Source organism: Cololabis saira, chromosome 7, assembly GCF_033807715.1.
Source record: "Cololabis saira isolate AMF1-May2022 chromosome 7, fColSai1.1, whole genome shotgun sequence".
Lineage (NCBI taxonomy): Eukaryota > Metazoa > Chordata > Actinopteri > Beloniformes > Belonidae > Cololabis > Cololabis saira.
In genome coordinates, this window is record NC_084593.1 from 26,214,360 (window position 1) to 26,233,323 (window position 18,964).

An 18,964-nucleotide genomic window follows, 5' to 3' on the forward strand; every position below is an offset into this window, starting at 1 on the left:
TGTCACTGCTTGTAGGAGTGAGAGAATGGGTTGGACATCTTACACGTAGTTCAGTACTATTTCCTGATTGGGTGCGCTTGTGGTTGCGGACGATGGCTTCAAATCATGTGTTTCTGCATTTGGCCTTTCTTCGAAATTCTCCATAACGCCAGTGAATTATTATTTTGGGCAAAATCGCGTGCTTTTGTGCAGTCTCATATTTACGCCCGACTCAACAATCCGTTTCCTTTTTGTCCCTTTTCCGAATATGGCTCGCTCTGAATGGATATGGCTGGAGCGCCTGCTCATCCTTAATTTAATTTTGGTTCTGACTTTGAATTTCACTTCAGCACAACTGCGGTATTCTATTCCTGAAGAGCTGAGAGTGGGTTCCGTTATTGGGAATATCGCTAAAGATTTCGGGCTGGATCCCGGCGCTTTGGAAGCAAGAGGATTTCGCATTGTTTCTGGATCCGCTGAACACCTGTTTCAACTCAACAATAATGGCATTTTACAAGTTAACCGCAAAATCGATCGAGAAGAGGTATGCGAACGGACCACCACTTGTATTATTAACTTAAAGACTGTGCTGGAAAATCCATTAGAGGTGCACAACGTCGTCATTGAGGTCTTAGATGTAAACGACCACCCCCCCATCTTCTCTGACAAAGAGACGCTTTTAGAGATATCAGAATCCGCTTTACCCGGGGCACGATTTCAACTGCAAGCTGCGCGTGATCCAGACAGCGGCGTGTTCTCTGTTCAACAGTATAAACTTAGTCAAAATGAACATTTTCGTTTGGAGGTTAAAGATAGAGGGGAAGATGGTAAAATTCCAGTTTTGTATTTGCATAAATCGCTGGACAAAGAATCTGCAAGGACTCACAGATTATTGCTCACAGCTGTTGATGGAGGGAAGCCAACCAGATCAGGCACAATGACCATCATCGTGAATGTTTTAGATGTAAATGACAATATGCCAGTATTTTCCAAAGAATCATATAGTGCAGTGCTGAATGAAAATGCTCCTATTGGTACAACTGTCATACAAGTAAATGCCACAGATTTAGATGATGGTATAAATGGGGAGGTGGTTTATTCCTTTGGGAATAATGTAAATCAGAAGTTACTTAAACTTTTCGAAGTTGATGCTAACACAGGAGTGATTACTGTCAAAGGACTCATAGATTTTGAAACTAAAGACAGATATGAACTTGATATAAAGGCTTCTGATAAAGGGACGGTTCCACTAGCAACAGAAAAAAGTGTTATAATAACAATTGTTGACTTGAATGACAATGCACCTGCGATCGAGATCACATCCTTTTCGAGTGCAATTCCCGAGGACTCCAAACCTGGAAGGACAGTAGCACTGATAAGTGTGAGTGATCAGGATTCTGGTGTCAATGGAAAGATCATCTGTTCTATAATTGAAGATGTACCATTTACATTAACACCTTCTTTACAAGAAAATATGTACTCTGTAGTTACCAAATCTCTGCTAGACAGAGAGAATCAGTCCAAATATGAGGTGACAATAGTTGCAAAAGATTCTGCTGATCATCCTTTGTCATCACAGACGACAATATCTGTTACAGTGTCAGACGTGAATGATAACAATCCAGATTTTTCAGCAAGTCCATACACCTTTTATGTGACGGAAAACAATGCAGCAGGAGCCTCTGTTTTTTCTGTGAGTGCTTATGATCGTGATGAGGGTGATAATGCCCGTATATCATATAAAATTGTGAGAAATGGTGATAAACATACAACACTGACTTCATTTCTGAATATAAACTCTGAAAATGGAGAAATATCAGCGCTGAAAAGTTTCGACTTTGAAACTCTGAAAACTTTCCAGTTCCAAGTTGTTGCCACAGATTCTGGATCTCCGTCACTCAGCAACAACGTCACAGTGAACGTGTTCATTCTGGACCAGAACGATAACGCTCCAGTCATCCTGTATCCAGTCAGCTCCAACGGTTCTGCTGAAGGTGTGGAGGAGATTCCCCGCAACGTGAACGCAGGACACTTGGTGACTAAAGTCAGAGCCTATGACGCTGATATAGGATATAACGGCTGGTTGCTGTTTTCACTGCAGGAAGTTAAGGACCACAGTCTGTTTGGTTTGGACCGCTACACAGGACAGATCAGAACACTCCGCTCATTCACAGAGACAGACGAGGCTGAACAGAAACTGGTCATACTGGTCAAAGACAATGGGAACGTTTCTCTCTCAGCAACAGCTACTGTGATTGTCAAACTTGTGGAGCCCAAAGAAGCTTTTGCAGCTTCTGACGTTAAAAGTGCAACAAAACATGATGAAGATAATAATGTGACCTTTTACCTGATGATCACTTTGGGATCAGTTTCAGTTCTTTTTCTCATCAGTATTGTTGTGCTGATTGCAATGCAGTGCTCAAAGTCCCCCAACTATACTTCTAAATATCTACAAGAGACTAACTATGATGGAACACTGTGTCACAGCATCCAGTACAGATCTGGAGACAAACGATACATGTTAGTTGGACCCAGAATGAGTATTGGATCTACTATAGTTCCTGGCAGCCATGCAAATACCTTAGTCCTACCTGACAGGAGGAGAGAATCCGAGGGGGTAAGAATGACACTTTTTGTTCAAAGATATATGAAAACATGAAATGCCAACGATTTTAGAAAATTCGGAAAGTAATACAGCATAAGTGTAAAACATCATTCAGAGAAGTGCAGGAGTTTCATAGAAAAGTTCATTGTGTTTCATAGAAAACTGCTCACAGCGGAGGATAGTAACTTGCATTGTTTGGTCTGTGGTAGTACATCAACACTATGCTCTCCTGATGTCGTCGTCATTGTCCTCCGACAAATAATGTGTGAATGGGTGAATGTCTGCGCTGTGAAGCGCTTTGTGGCTGTAGGAATACAGCTGGAAAGTGCTATACAAGTGTAAGGCATTTACCAATGATTGTGTTATATTAATCATAACATATGGGTCATGCTGCTGGAAATAACGTCTACTCTTGGGCTTTTCATTTTGGAAGAGCACACCCACGCAAAATTTCACCTTAGAGATGCCTTATTTTGGCATCCTGCATGTTTCTTTGTTTTGCTTTGCACGCCAGTTTTAGAGACCACAAACTTTAAGTAAGATATAATGAAATGTATCAGGACACGTTCATGTATGTGTGCATGTAGGCCATAATCCTGCACCAGGGGCAGCAAAAGTGTCACTTAAACTGACACATCATGGTGTACACTGCCTTACACCTGAGGACTGCTGAAATATGCTCCTGAAGACCACTGCGATCCTGAATAAGATGAAGCAGATGGATGGATGGATGGATGGATGGATGGATGGATGGATGGATGGATGGATGGATGGATGGATGGAAAAAAGGAAAATTTGGTTTATCTCCAACCTTAAGCATTAGCTAAAGGCTGAAGTCTGACTTAAAATAAATATCTGATTACAGAAGATCTGCATTATCTGAGAATGCTTTCCATATCTTTGTAGTGAATTCATATTCCTTTGCCATAGTGGTGTAAAGTTTCTTCCTTCCTTTAATTTTTATTCCTTCCTTTCTCAAATCTATGAGGATTACATGTATGTAAAAGGGTGTCACTGACTGCTTTGGAGATTTACTGGTTTGGGCTTGCTGACGTATTTGAGGTGATTTAATGGGCATTGAATGACTGAGTCAGAAAGAAAAAGGGTCACATTGAGACTGGGGCAGCTGTGCATTGAACAATAAACAGCCAGTCAGGTGTAGGCTTGGGATACTTTCCCTTCAGCATCTCAAGTCACTGCAGGGAAAATAATCAATAATGCATTTTGTAATAACATGGAGAGAGAGGGGTGTTTACAGTATGTGAGACTGCTCAAGCAGTATAAGACTGATTTGCTTGGGTGCAAACCCCTTATCAACATACAAAAAAACAGGTCACATTTTATCATACGTGTGATTGTCTGCACGTTATACTCTGTTGAACCTCTGTTGAACACAGTGTGTTGCCCATAGCAACACACTGGGAGATCCACCTCTCAGAGTCTACTGGTTTCTAAAGACTAGTGTGCACTCCTCACTCTTAGCAACAGCAGCAGAAGAGGATGACTGAGGGAGGGAGACACAGAGAGAGAAGGGGAGGAGGGGGAGGGGAAACAGCGTTATACAGATCATCCGTAGACATGTCACGTTATTTAATGAAAATGGATTTGTTAAGGTAGAAACACATGGCTTACTTTGATGAAATTGCCACTGTAAACTAAGCAGCAGATGGTGCATAAACAGAAAAAAGCTTCTAATTAGATATTGTATTGAATGAGAATAATCTCTTTTTAATTCTTTTTTTTTTTCAAAAATAATTAGGTCAAACTTATATGTAGGCATGCAGAAGCCATGTATTCGGTGGCATTGGACCATGTTGATGTTGAAAACTGATGGCATATTTTGACAACTTGAGTAGCATGTGAAATAGAGCAGTGGGGCTGAGTAGAGCACACATGCTGTTAGACAAAGGATGAGTTCAGATTCTGAGGGAAGCAGCGTTTCATGAAATAAAGAAGGTGAACACACTTCCTCAGCAGTTCCTGTGTCCAGTTCCATTCTCTACTAGACACCAGTAACACGCAAATATTAATATTTAATGTGCTTATATTTCTGTGTGAGTGCTAGATCCTGCAATAGCTATCTGCGTATTGCAGTGCAGCAGCAGTGCTAAGCTGTGCCTGGACAGCAGATGCCCAGAAAAGATGTGATTAAAACTGAATGTGTTTTTCTATCTTACAAATGCATAGTGATTTCAGTGGATCACACTGTCTGTGTCATTTAAATCCTGCGCTGATCGTATGTCCATGGTGAAAATATAAACTATTTTTATGCTGCTGCCATGCTGTTGTGCTTCTATTTATTTGGGTTGCGGGTGTGGATGCAGGAGTCAATGACATTGAACTACCATGAGTAATAATGCATGTTATATTACATGATTAAAGCAAGGGCATTTCAATGCAGTGTAATGCATTGCTTCTTCTGATATTCATTTTGTCTGCTATGAAACAGAAGCTGAATATGTTGCCCATGATTGCTGTCTTGCTATTCCTTATATTGTTTTATCTTGGATGCTGTCTTTGGCGGTGGTGTGACTTTCTGGTCCACTGGCTTTGTCTTTTGGCTCGGCAGGCTGAGCAGAACTGTGCAATCATGTTTGTCTGTTGTGCGTGTACACAGTAAATCATTCAGAGTCTAGGGAACTTTGTGTTGATGTATATTTTGTCCCTTATTAGAGTCAGTGATAACCCTTTTCTCAGGGTGAAAATGGAAAAGGTGAAAGTGGTAGGTGTTGCAGAGGATGACTTGCAAAATTGTGGCTATTTTGAAAAATGCTGACATTAAGCTTAAGCATGATCAACACCACACCTACATTACTATTTATAAATTAACTTTGACATTAACATAAGGATTTAGAACTGATTTAAGGGATAAAAGTAAAGTGTTATAAACTTCTTATTAGGTATATGAAGGGACCAAAAGGAATTATTAACTGAAGGAGGGAAGATTTAATGATCAGATATAATGACTGTTTTCCCTTATGCTTTAAGGTTAAACCATTTACTCTGAATGATAAAGTATTTGTTTTGCTTTGTCAAGTGTCCAGAAAGTAACCCTTTGCCTAGTGTAGTATTCTCCAGTGATGTAAGCTTGACTTCCAAAAAATTAGCTTTTGTTTTGTTTCATGTTGATTCCTTTATTTGTGCGTGTGGTCCTTGTGTGGAAAGTATTGTGCATTTGTCATCAATTTAAGATGATTTCAGAGATTAACAAATCATAGTCATACATGTTAGAGATTCTCGGGACATACTGAGACAACATTTATTACACTCAATCTTTTGTGAGTTATATATATAATTAAAATATAATATAAAGATATTTTAACAGATTAGAACACAGAAGTGTTATATAGTATACAGTAACTGTTATGTCATTAGCTGAGAATTTTATGCAGGTGCTGTTCTGCATTTAAAGATATATAGTCTTCAGAACTTTCTTTGAAACAAACTTATTATATCATGCCCTGCCTTTGTGAAAACCTTTAAAAAAATGTGTGGTGCTGCCTCCTCTTTTTTCACACACCATTTTCTAAAAAAATCCATGCCCTTCTGTACTAAATACACTAAATAGTGCTGAAGCCTACTGTGTTGTTCCATTTACTATTCCATATTCTGCATTTGTGTGTTAATCCTTCCTGTTTTTGGAGCTTCTCTCTCCATCCTCCTTGCTCTTTTCCCGCCATACTGAGTTCACTCTCAGCTTTCCTCATTCATCCCCTCCCCCCATCTTAGTCTTGGCCTCCTTTCTGTGGTGTTCATGCTTCCATTTATGATTTTCAACCTTCATATGCTGCCCTTCTCTTTAGTTTTCTGACTGTCCTTCTGTATTTGGTCCCCTTCTCTTGTTCCAAACACGTGCTTTTCAGCTCCATGCTGCTTTGCCTCATGCCTGTAGGGTTGTGGCTGCGGAAGCAGAATATGCTGTTGTGTGTCAGTAGGGCACTTTCCCTCTTTCTGCTCCAGCTTTGTTTGAGCATGGCGCCATTCATATTGAGGTCAGCAGCAGTGATGGTAATTTAATTTACACACATGGTGCTGTAAAATGAAAACAACCATGTTCTTTCTTCACACATGCACACTTGTACTCATGGACACACATGCAGCACATACTCGCACATGTCTAATCCACTTTACTGAAAGGCACTTTCACAGTAGAAGGGCAGCTGGGTGGATACAGGAAAAAAGAGAAAATCAAGAGGAGGACAGGAAAATACTTCTTTGTTATATGATGTAGCAGACACAGAAAATAGATTTTCCATTTCACATCAAGCTTGTTCACAAACATGAAAAAATAGCAAATAATAATGCTGCCTGTTCAAAATCCCTGTTTGTGGGATTATTCTGGTAGTATAGTTGTGGCTGTTTAATATTGCAGTAAATGATAGTTAGTGTATGTCCTGTGTTAGCCTGTGCAACATCGAATATGTGCAAATAATTGTTCCACACATTTAGTTGTATCTGTGTTAGGAAACTCAAACAGATACATATGGTCTACATATCTGTGTGTATATTCCTATAGGTTTAATCATACAGTTTTCCTTTTTAAAGTAGGGGTTACTTTAGTTTTTAATGCATTATAGTTCTCTCATTGCCTAAACTTGTAAACTACCTCCAGATTAAATTTAGAAAACATAAAAGTAGATAAAGCTTGTTTGTGGACATGTAATAAGTCGGCGTAAAGGGCATTCTTCCTCAACATTTCACATCATGTTTTTTTTTCTTCCACAGCCACAGGAAATATGACAGTTTTACAATTTATTATACATCACAGATATCTGTATCAATATTTGTTACATATGGTACATACAGTTATGTTCTAGAGCAGGGTTTTTCAACCCTGATGCTCAGCTCTCACTGTCCTGCATGTTTTAGATGTTTCTCTGCTTTCACACACCTGGTTACAACTAATGAGCAATTGACAGAGGTGTGTGGACTTTGAAGACAAGCCGAGTGTGATCCAATCATTTAATCAAAGAGTGTGCTGGAGCTGAGCAACAATCTAAAACATGCACGAAGGGGGGCGGCCCTGAGGACCAAGGTCGAAGACCCCTGTTCTAAAGCACTGTCCTTTTTTGTTTTTTGATTGACATCATGACTTAAAGCCCTGAATCATATTAAGAGCTGAACAATTTAAGTTAATTTAGGATACATCTCTTTTTTCATCTCCAGTTTGCAACTTCACATTTAAAGTACAGCACTGCAAACAGAAGTGCAAGTATCTTATTGACTAAACACCTCCAACTGCACTGCAGAGGTATATACGTGCTTGCTGAGCATCACAATACTTGTCATCTAATTCACCAACACCAAATTACCTGAATGTCTGCAGAGAGGAAATGCTGATAAACACAAACTCTCAGGGGCACAGAGGACAGATGCATTTAGTTTAAGCCCAGACATTAAACCTTTCAACAGCATCCGTTAGGGATTTATTTTATATAGCTCAAAACATTTGCTGAATATAATGCCAAGTTTTGTATATTACTCTTCCCAGGTTATGACACACAAGTCTATATATATATATATATATATATATATATATATATATATATATGTGTGTGTATATACATTAATTCATACAAGTATTAAAGTTGATATGCTCTATACAATTTTTTCTACATGTCTGGAATGAATGAATGAATGAATGAATAAATAAAAACTACAATGAAAAACTAGTTTGTCAGCTGTACATGATTGGTATCTAAAATAAAATAAAACAAATGAAAAAACATTAGTGATTTTAAGAGGAACATGTGAACCGAGACTTGTAGACAAAGCATTAATCCAAATAATTCATTTAAGATAATTTAAATTTTAAAGGACATCCTCCAATCACACAGTATAGAAAAAACATGTATCCATTTCATACGTTTTTTTTTACACCTGTTATTTTACATCCATTATTATAACCTATTTATTTATTTTTTAATTCATGTTTTACTTTATTTTATCACATTTCTAATCGCTAATTATCCCCAATTATATATTAAGAGCTAACGAGACAGACTCAGAGTTATTACAGGCAAAATGTCATTACAGGCTTCATTCACAGTTGTGATGCCAGACTCCTTTTCACGGACAGCATGGTGGCTTAGTGGTTAGCACTGTTGCCTCACAGCAAGAAAGTTGCTGGTTCGACTCTTTGGCCCAGCAGGGTTTTCCTGTGTGGAGTTTGCATGTTCTCCCCGTTCCTGCATGGGTTCCCTCCGGTTACTCCGGCTTCCTCCCACAGTCCAAAAACATGCATAGTAGGTTAATTGATGTTTCAAAGTTGCTGGTAAGTGTGCCTGGTTGTTTGTGTATCTATGTGGAGCTACAATAGACTGGCCACCTGTCCAGGGTGTTCCCCTGCCTCTTGCCTGTAATTACCTGGGATAGGCTCCAGCAGACCTCCAAGACCCTGCAAAGGATAAAGGACTTGGACTTGGACTTCTTTTTACTGTTGACAGGCTCTCTACATTTCAGTGTTTGTGCCAAATCTGACGGACAACTTTCTGTTGGTATAGAAACGGGAAACTATTTCATGTATCCTAGTTTTTCACACATTGTTTATACATTTTTAAAAAAGAAGTAAAAAAACACATAAGACTCCAGTCTTTGACTGTTGGTGTCATTTCAGTAGATCTGACCCTTCCTGCCTTCTACCACTCAGTTATATAAGGCCTCAGTTAGTTATCCCTCGGGCCATTAACTTGTGACTGTGTAGAGGAGTCTAATATGGTGAACCTCAGCGCTGCCATTTTTTTCTGGGTGTTAGTTGGGTCAACAGATGAGGAACATTTCACTTTAAGAGATGTTTTTGCACACATTATGTTGAACTGCCATTTTAAATTCTAGCTGGATGATAAGTGCTTAGCTCTGGATTCCATCACGACGATGTGTTATCTTGTTTTGTTTAAAAAATAGTAATGACATTCATGTAAAAATTATGAACAACTTGCATGCTCATCTGTTGTATATTCGTCTCTAATGAGAACCACTGCTTGATAAATATGTTAAGTGAAGTAGTGCAAATAGTGTTTGTGTTTTTTTGTTCCTTTTGGCTGAATTAACAGAAAGTGGAACAGATGCAGGTCTGCAGAGCTGTTGTTTGGCATCAGTGCTTTTAGAGCCACAACATCTGCTGCTTTGCTCAGGCCATTACTGCATGCCTGGAGGATTGAACTGACTGATGAGTCAAGACAAAGGCTCCTAGGGAAGATGCTCATTAAATGCAAAATCAGTGAATTCACAACTGGCTGTTGTTGGACCCTATATGCCTTAAATCTAGATCTTGAGGTTTATATCTGGGGGTTGGAGCTGTGATCTCTGATTATAGGAATGAGGGAAATCCAGTGGTGGCTGTTTTGACATGGGACGCAGTTTTGATAAGAGGATTGCTGTCTTACAGTATCTTTGCACTGTTCACTGTGGGGGTAAGACGATAAATGCCATATACCGGTCTGATTAATACCAGATGTTGTGTTTATTTCTGAATGGAGGGGATTAGATGCTGGCTGTTAAATAGATTTCTTACTGCCGGGTTCCTCCTCTCTTTATGGACATTTGCCTATTCTGCTGATCAGACTACATATATTGGGTATTTACTTAGTCTTGTTTTCAATAAAAGTAGTCTTCTCAACCACATTCTCTGACTTTCTCTGTAGGTGGAAGTCGATTATTTAATGTAATTTAACTACTACATATTTGCCTCAACTTTTAAAACTTTTGATGAAGGAGTTAAAACATTTTACTACACACAGTTACATACTATTCTCCATGTGTGGCAAAATAAGTAGATTTTGTCTTGCATATTAAAAAAAGAACCCACCGACCCTTAATTTCTCTTATATTCCTGGTTTACTTTTTCTGAACTTTTAGTTCTATGAGAATAAAAATGATCCAAGGTTCTTCACTGTGATTAAAGCCATCAGATAGATACAAAACACTGTTATTTCCTTCATTTTTTGTTTTTTTATTATTACTTTTTATTTTATTTTTTTCCAGTTCTCCAGCTCTTCCCACAATCCAATGTGTTATATTGACTGGGATTCTAAATTGAGTGTGTAGTGTTTTCTCTCTGTGATGTCCCTGTGATAGATTGACATCTTGTAAAGAGTGTTTCTTGCTTCTCACATAACAGCTGGTATGGGATGTAGTGGATGCAATCACTCGTCCAGCAAAGCACCCCGCAAAAAAGCAATGCTTCCACCACCAAAGCACACACTTAAATGGTGTTCTGAGGCCTGGAGTCTTCCCCCTTTTTTCTCCAAACATAAAGATGATAATTTGACTTAACACCACGTTTTTGTCTCACTAGACCGAAAGACACATCTTCAAAAATGACCTGTCTCCATATGCAGCTGCAGACTGTAATCTGGTTATTTAATGTGGTTTGCAGCAGTGGCTTTCTTTTGCTGCGTGATCATTTAGCTCATGTTGGTACAGAATGTGGATTCTCTTACTGATAACAGCCAACATCTTTACGACCTAGAGTATTCTACTGTTGTTCTCGGGTCCATTTTCACAGTTTGCACCAATGCATGTTCATCCCTACAAAAAAGAAGCTTTCTCTTTCCTGAGCAATATGGATGTGTGCTCCCATGCCATTTATATTTGCATTTTATTGACTGATCACACAAACTGAACATGGGATTTTCAGACATCTCAAAATTGTACCCACAGCGGAATCAAAGTTTGTCCACGATACTTTTGCTTATGATGTTGATTGAATGTTTGTGATTTGCTCAGATGTCATAATAATAATACTACTGCTAATAATACTATTACTAATAATACTACTAATATTAATACTACTACTACTACTAGTACTACTACTACTACTACTATTACTACTACTACTACTACTACTACTACTACTACTACTACTACTACTACTACTACTACTACTACTACTAATAATAATACTATTACTAATAATACTAATACTACTACTACTACTACTACTACTACTACTACTAATAATAATAATAATAATCCTATGAGTTATAAACACAAGTAAGTGAAAATAATATATCATTGAATGACCAAGGATGTCTTTGAGGGACCCATCCTAAAGGAGGTATAAACCATCAGCATCATTTCAAAAGTAATCAAATCATATCAAAAGAAAGACTGAATGACCAAGATAAATTGAGAAAAAAGGCTCAATCTAGCTATAAAGATACATGCAACTGGCAATGTTTCTCACAATCCTGCATTCATTCAGATATTCAATACATAATTCATGAAGATAGTGACCTAAATTTAACTCAAGAAAAAAAGCCCATTTCTGAACGGATCAATTTTGGTCTTTAGACTTCTTTACTAAGCAGAACATGTACATGGTTTCATAGATTGCAAATAATGTCTCCCTACAAAACCTTCTACAGAAATACAAATTATTTCAATATATAGACAGCTTGTCTGCAGAGAAGTATAATCCAGTGACGTGTAGTCTCTGGGAGATGAACAAGGAATCACTGTGCTCACATCAATTGTTTTTAATCACATGACATTAAATGCGGCTGTGATGAAGAAAGATCATTCGAGCAGTAATTAAACCTAAAGCGTGAAATGTCTTCCTCATTTTGAAAATGAACCAAATGCCATTTGACATCTTCTGGTCATCTCTCTAAAATATGAACCAGTGTGCTGTTCTGTACAGCGGGTGAGTCATCTCATCCCACATACAGCTTTTCATTTTGTTAAGTTGGTCTGCTGTGTTTATTTTTAGGTTAACCATCTGTCCTAAAACTGAATCAGAAAAGTGGGCATTTGCTGTTAGGGCTATAATTTTGACATCATTTTTGTCAGATCACAGCTTATGTGATGCCCCACTTATGCATGCGTGTGTTTATGAATGAGCTGATCCATTTGGGAATTTCTCTTCGGTTTTTTTGCCATTTCATTTAGTATGGGCACTGTATGAATAAAACAAAGAGACATGGGTGTGGAGGTTGAGTGTTAATGCTGTGAGCCTGACTCGTATCCCACTCTCTCGTCCCTCTAGCAGTCTCTCTCTTTCCCCGCCTTTGTTCTCCTCATCACTTATACCCTCACCGCATCCTCATGTGTTTCTCAGTCTCACCTTTTTTTGTTTCCTTTCCTTCGTAAGCTATTTAAGCAGTCCTTGTCTTTATCTTCATACCTCAATATTCTCATTTTCACACAAAGAATATCTTTATCTGATTTCTTTCATCTCCCCCTTCCTCCTACACACATTAAAAAGCATTCCTCTTCCTTATGCCCCCTTCTGTTATTTTTTGCAACTGCAAGCTTAGAGATGTTGACGTTAGATGTTTTGTAGGCTTGTTTACTCACTCCCTTGTTCTTTTATTCTCATTCTTTTGGTCTCAGAGTGTCTTTGGTTTGGTTGCTAGCTGTTGTTGGAATACATAGCTTTGCCTTTTTGTCTTCACACATCTTTTTGTCAAGCTAACCTAAATACAAATTCATTCAAGACATTGACTTTAAATAAATAACTGAAAATAACTATTCACATTTAAAGTCAGCACACAAAGGCATAATAGTGGCTGTTAAAACTTTCACTGCATTTTGTCTGTGTTTTTGAACAAAAATGTAAAGTATGTATTAAACATTTCGGTTGACCTAAAAAAGAAAACATTTTTTTCTAGTAAGTTTGGTTGTTTGTAATATCTCATTACAGATTACTTCCAAGAGTTGCATTGTAGGCTCTGCCACTGTTAAAGGAACGACATACAACTTGCATCTTAAATACCAAAGTACAAGTGTGTGTGTGTGAGTGCCTGTGCGTGTATAAAAGACAAAGAGAGAGAGAGATAACAGAATATCTATCTACAGTATCTTTCTATCTAGTTATGTGGCTGCATAGGGGATGTACTGTGGATTTGTGGATTTGTGGATTTGTTTCCTTAAGTCCAGTAAAATTGTGGTGTAGTTGTAGCTGACACCTGTGTATGACAGCATGGTCAGTGTACAGCCCTGGTTTCACTACACAACTTTTAGTTCCATCATGAAGATGTAAATTAATGGTACAAGAGGATTGTTTATAGTCCATACTTTTTTATGCACCTTTAGGGTTAGGTAAAACCAGTCTTTCGTTTGTTTACATTTATTTACTTTTGAATGCTTGTCTTAAACCTAACATACGTTGTATTGTCCTCCAACACAGAGCTGAGGAAACAAGTTGTACTGATGCTTCCTCACATGGAACAGGGACATCCATTCATCCATCCATCCATTTTTTATACCCGCTTTATCCTTTGCAGGGTCACGGGGGTCAACTGGAGCCTTTCCCAGCTAATTTTCAGACGAGAGGCAGGGGTCATCCTGGACAGGTCGCCAGTCCATCGCAGGGCCACATATAGAGACAGACAACCAGACACACTCATGGGCAATTTAGAATCATCAATTAACCTAATATGCATGTTTTTGGACTGTGGGAGGAAGCCGGAGTAATCAGATGGAACCCACGCAAGCACGGGGAGAACACCCCCGCCTGGCCAGGAGGTCGAACCAGGAACCTTTTTGCTGTGAGGCAACAGTGCTAACCACCAAGCCACCGTGCTGCCTCGGAACAGGGACAATGTGTGTGAAATAGTGAAAAAAAAATGTATAACTGCATTCATTAATATTATTGTCATTGGTAATATAATATAATTAATATTGTTGTTTCTGTTATTTTGTCACAATAATAATTGTAATAATAATAATAACTGTAATGTAATGCTATACTGTACACTGTATTATACAATAATAGCATGTAATACTTGTAGGTACTTTGTAAAAAAAATAGCTATTTCAAAGAGGAAAAAAAATCCTGTCCAGGTATTCTTTATTCTGCTACTGCTGTCAGTATTCCCATTTGACATGGATTAAGGCTCCTGCAAAGTGTGTGAAGTGATAATTTGACTATGTTGCTCCTCTAATGCGATTAGTTGGAATCATCTTCACAATACCATGAAGCCTAATTTTCACAGGCAGCAGCCTGTAGGATGAGCTGGAGTGCCACTCAACCGTATATCCCAGTTTTGTCTCCCTGCATTTGATTTTTTATATTATTATTATTATTATTATTATTATTATTATTATTATTATTATTATTATTATTATTATTATTATTATTATTATTATTATCCTAAACACTCACAGTTGCACCTACAAGAAGTGTAAAATAATTATTTAACAAGCAGGTGTGTTCTTGGACTAAAAGCGCATGTCAGTCTACATAGAAAAACAAAACAAATATGCACAAGGAGCATGCAATATCTTATCAAACTCTACAGCCAGGAACCTTCAAACTGTGAATGCTAACCACAGTGTGAAACAATATAGGATACAGAGTACATCAAATACAACCTCTTTAACTATGAGAATGAATTCAATGACAATGACAAAGAAAGGTGAAGGAAGGATTTATTTTAAACGAGCTCTAACAGTGAGCACTGCCTTTAAGTAGAGAAAATTGTAGGTAAGGAGTTTATGTTTTTCTTTACTTCTCTATTTATGTTGCACCAAAAAAACATACAAATCCCCAACCAACATGACACAGAGAAAAGAAGAGTTAACTAAAATGCTTACTAATGCTGTATCTATTTTGTAAACATTAATTTACATTCTGTGGTAACTAACTATATAATAACTGAGCCTCAGATTATTGAACTGCACATAGCAGGTCCCATCCCTACCAAACTTTGTACCTGATAAAGTTCAAATGATGTCCTTTTACATAAAATTGGCAAAGAGTACCTTCCTTTTCAGATAACTCCATGATTATACTTTAGTTTTGATGCTTGTAAAAATAAAATATGATTCTTGCTATTTTCAAAAAGCTGCAGCCTAAGCTTCAATCATTGATTGACATGTCATTATTTTAGAAATTGTTATAACTATTCATAATAGAAAGTGGAGCAACTTCACAAAATCATTCGAGGCGGTTCAAACACGAGCTTCTCTGCAGGCCAGCACTCTATTGAATTATTCAGTTTTTTTCTTCAAGAAATGGTCCATGTCCCAGTGCAGCAGGCTTGCACCTGCAATGCACTTCACATCCAGCACTGCTGCAGATCCTATACTGCATGACTAATAGAAAAAGTAAAAATAGATATGACATGATACGCATGCACAATCTTCTTTGGCTAGGGAAATATAAATGCATATAAACCAAGGTTAAAGATCATGTTTCTTTATCTGTGTGTAAAAAAAAAAGGCAATAAATAAAATAAGATAAAGAATTATACGTGAGTACTATTTCAAATGTGCCATATATCCAGTATTATCTTCAGCTGTAACTGCCAGACTCCTTTCATTGTCTATCTGTTTTGATATGCATCAGCTGCACACGAATTTGGAGGCATTGTTAGATACAGTGTATCCACATTTCCCTGAGGCAGTTGACATTTTAATATCCGCAGGCAAAATGAAGGTTTAGTAAGCATGAAGGTTGTGAGAGTAGCTACAGCAGTGATGCAATTTCTGATGTGTGAGTGTGCTAATCTAATATAAGTTGTATACCCTCGCCTGCCTCTGACATCAGCATGTCTGCAGATGGTGAAATTGATTTAAAAAAAAAAAAAAAAAAGAATGGGAGGAAATGGCTCCCCCTTGTGGCAATAAGTATTTACTACTTCTTTATGTGTGCTGGTTTGTGAGTACATTCAATGCATTATTTAGCATGATGCCACATAGCTTTCCGGTTATCTTATCATTGAGCCTCTCTGTCAAATTGATCCATAAATAGCAGGCCTCGTCCTATTTTTCACTTCGCTGATTTAAACCACACAGTTTATACCCTCCTCCCCGGTAAAATGTTTGTTTGACAAATCTGGGTTATCCATGCCTCAGAATAAAGTGAGATTTATTCTTAATCCCCCAAAAAACCCTGTTTGTTTCAATATGAGCATTGAGAGAAAGAGTGAAAAGGAGACAATGACTGTATAGGGAACATTAGAGCCCATCATATAACATGTCTTAAGGAAATAGGTAAATATGCAACAATTATTAATAATTCTACTAACATGTGAAATATGTTTTGAGTCCTCATTAGCTTGTATGATTATAACGAATAAAAAACTGAATTTACATGGCATAACTAGCAAGTGCTCACATGGTGAGGTTTTATTGTGTATAGGATGCAGGGAGTGGCAGTGAGAGGGGCTGCGTACCGTTGTCATGGATACAGGAGGGGGGGTATGGAATCAAATGGGTGCTCTGAAAGAAGCATTTTATCAGGCTGACACTGCCTTTGTTGCTAGGCACAGCATTTAGCCAATCAGAGTGTCCATTACACTCACATTGATACTGGCCATCCAATCAGATCTTGTTACCTTTGCTGTTACCAAACCTTACTGTACACTTTATCTTATTGATAGCTGTGATCCATGAGCTATTGCTCCAAAGTCAACTTTGATTTTTTTTCTGTTGTCATGAATTTTAAGTTGTATGAAATAAAAGAAAATACACTTTTTCAACAGTAAGAATCATTACAGTAATCACACAAAATCTTATTTTGTCCTTGTCATGTTTTGTATCTCTTGTTTTCAAGCTTGTCTCACACAGCCACATATAAAGAAAGTAAACCTTGTCTGTTCCACAAGGACAAGTCTTGACATAGATACGCTATTTTTATTCATTTTGTACAGTTGTCTTTAGGAAAATGTAAATGTTTTAAGTTGTATTGTTCTATCACCTCCAAATAAGGGAGTGACAGCTGAGGATACTGGCAACAATAGCAATAGCATGCTGCTTCTACATGTTTATTTACAGTAGAGTAACTCATTATGTGATTTTTAGGCTTTCTGCTATCACATTCCAAATGAGTGAACATCGTGTTCCACGTATGCCTCTCAGGGGGCGTGCACTCGTGCAGGGGCATGTGTGTGTGTGTTTGCGTCTGCATGCATGCTTGGGCATGCTCCATATTGCTGTGTCCTGGTTTTCATCTTGTTCCGGCTCATGTATCGACGGAACCGCCCCTGTCCTACTTACTCCAGAAACCGGTGGAGACAAGTGCAGATTTGGCAATGAATGATTAAGTTGTAGTGGGATTAAACACGGATTGATTCTTCTATTCCTGTCTTCAATTCTCTTTATTTCTTTTCATATGTCACATAAACTATCCTACAGCGGATTTCTTGGTGCACATGTTCACATGCAACTGGCTGCGGTCATCAGGGCACTACTTGCTATTTTTAGAATGACTTCTCTCCTATCTGTTGTTGTTGTTTTTGTCTTTTTTTGTCTTTGTCTGCAGCTCCGCTTTCTCCCCAGTGTTTCTTTAATGAATGTATGTGTGTGTGTGTGTGTGTGTGTGTATGTGTGTGTGTGTGTGTATGTGTGTATGTATGTGTGTGTATGTATGTATTTATGTGTGTGTGTGTGTGTGTAAGCGTGTGTGTATGTGTGTGTGTGTGTGTGTGTGTATGTGTGTATGTATGTGTGTGTGTATGTATGTATTTATGTATGTGTGTGTGTATGTATGTATTTATGTGTGTGTGTGTGTGTGTGTGTATGTATGTGTGTGTATGTATGTATTTATGTGTGTGTGTGTGTGTGTGTGTGTGTAAGCGTGTATGTGTGTGTGTGTGTGTGTGTGTGTGTGTGTGTGTGTGTGTGTGTATGTATGTATGTATGTTTTTGTGTGTGTGTGTGTGTGTGTGTGTGTGTGTGTGTGTGTGTGTGTAAGCGTGTGTGTATGTCTTCCATATCTTGATTAATCCTATTTTATTATCAGTTTATTTGAATCTTTCTTTTATATATAGAGTCACATCTATATTCTGGGTGCGTTTTAGTTACACTGCTAGTATGGTCTGGTGCTGCATAATGCATTATCACAGCTGCTTATCAGAGAATCACTGGAGAATATAGATGAAATGAATGGGGCTCAGTACAAAAACTGACTTAAATAGTAAAAATCTGAACATGATATAGTGGTTTTAGTGAAGGAAGGAAATACAGAAAGGAATTCAAACTTGAGTAGATTGCTATTTTGTATCATGATGAATTGTAATTCACATTTAAAAAAGTACAAACTCATCAGTATATTTTCAGCTGAGCAGGATGCAGTATACAGACTGCAGAATGTTGTAGGGTCAGAGGGAAGGTCACCACAGTGCTGGCTTAGAGAGAGTGAAGTGGGTTGGGCATGGCAGAATCCAAAGGTCAGGCTTTCCGAGGGGTTGTGGGGGTGGAACGAAGAGGCTTTGCTGCAAACCCGTCATCATGAGTGAATATGCTGCTGCAGTGCTACACGGGCAATGTATGAGCATCCCAACTATGACCTGGGACAGTTTGGCTTCATACAAATAGGAGAGCAGTTTTGTCTGCTTCAGTAGGTGTGTGTGTGTTTTATGCCTGTCACAAACGTGTGTTCACATCCATTCAATGAGATAAATACAAAAAGAAGAAGAATGCAATGGAGGT

General features: G+C 38.1%; 1 protein-coding gene across 20 annotated transcripts in view; it reads left to right on the forward strand.

Annotated features, from left to right (window-relative positions):
• LOC133446991 (protocadherin alpha-C2-like) overlaps nucleotides 1-18,964 on the forward strand; it is a 204,805-nt gene that overhangs the window by 70,161 nt on the left and 115,680 nt on the right. For 4 of the 20 annotated variants that reach the window (XM_061725301.1, XM_061725302.1, XM_061725299.1 and 1 more), the window contains exon 2: nucleotides 13,813-17,594. The exons of 15 other annotated variants lie outside the window; for them this stretch is intronic. In XM_061725301.1, coding sequence (XP_061581285.1) covers nucleotides 13,813-13,911 — 99 coding nt within the window. In that variant the 3' untranslated portion in view covers nucleotides 13,912-17,594. Of the gene's footprint in view, nucleotides 1-97; nucleotides 2,597-13,812; nucleotides 17,595-18,964 lie in introns of those variants that run through there. One more of the 20 variants, XM_061725303.1, reaches the window with a different exon arrangement.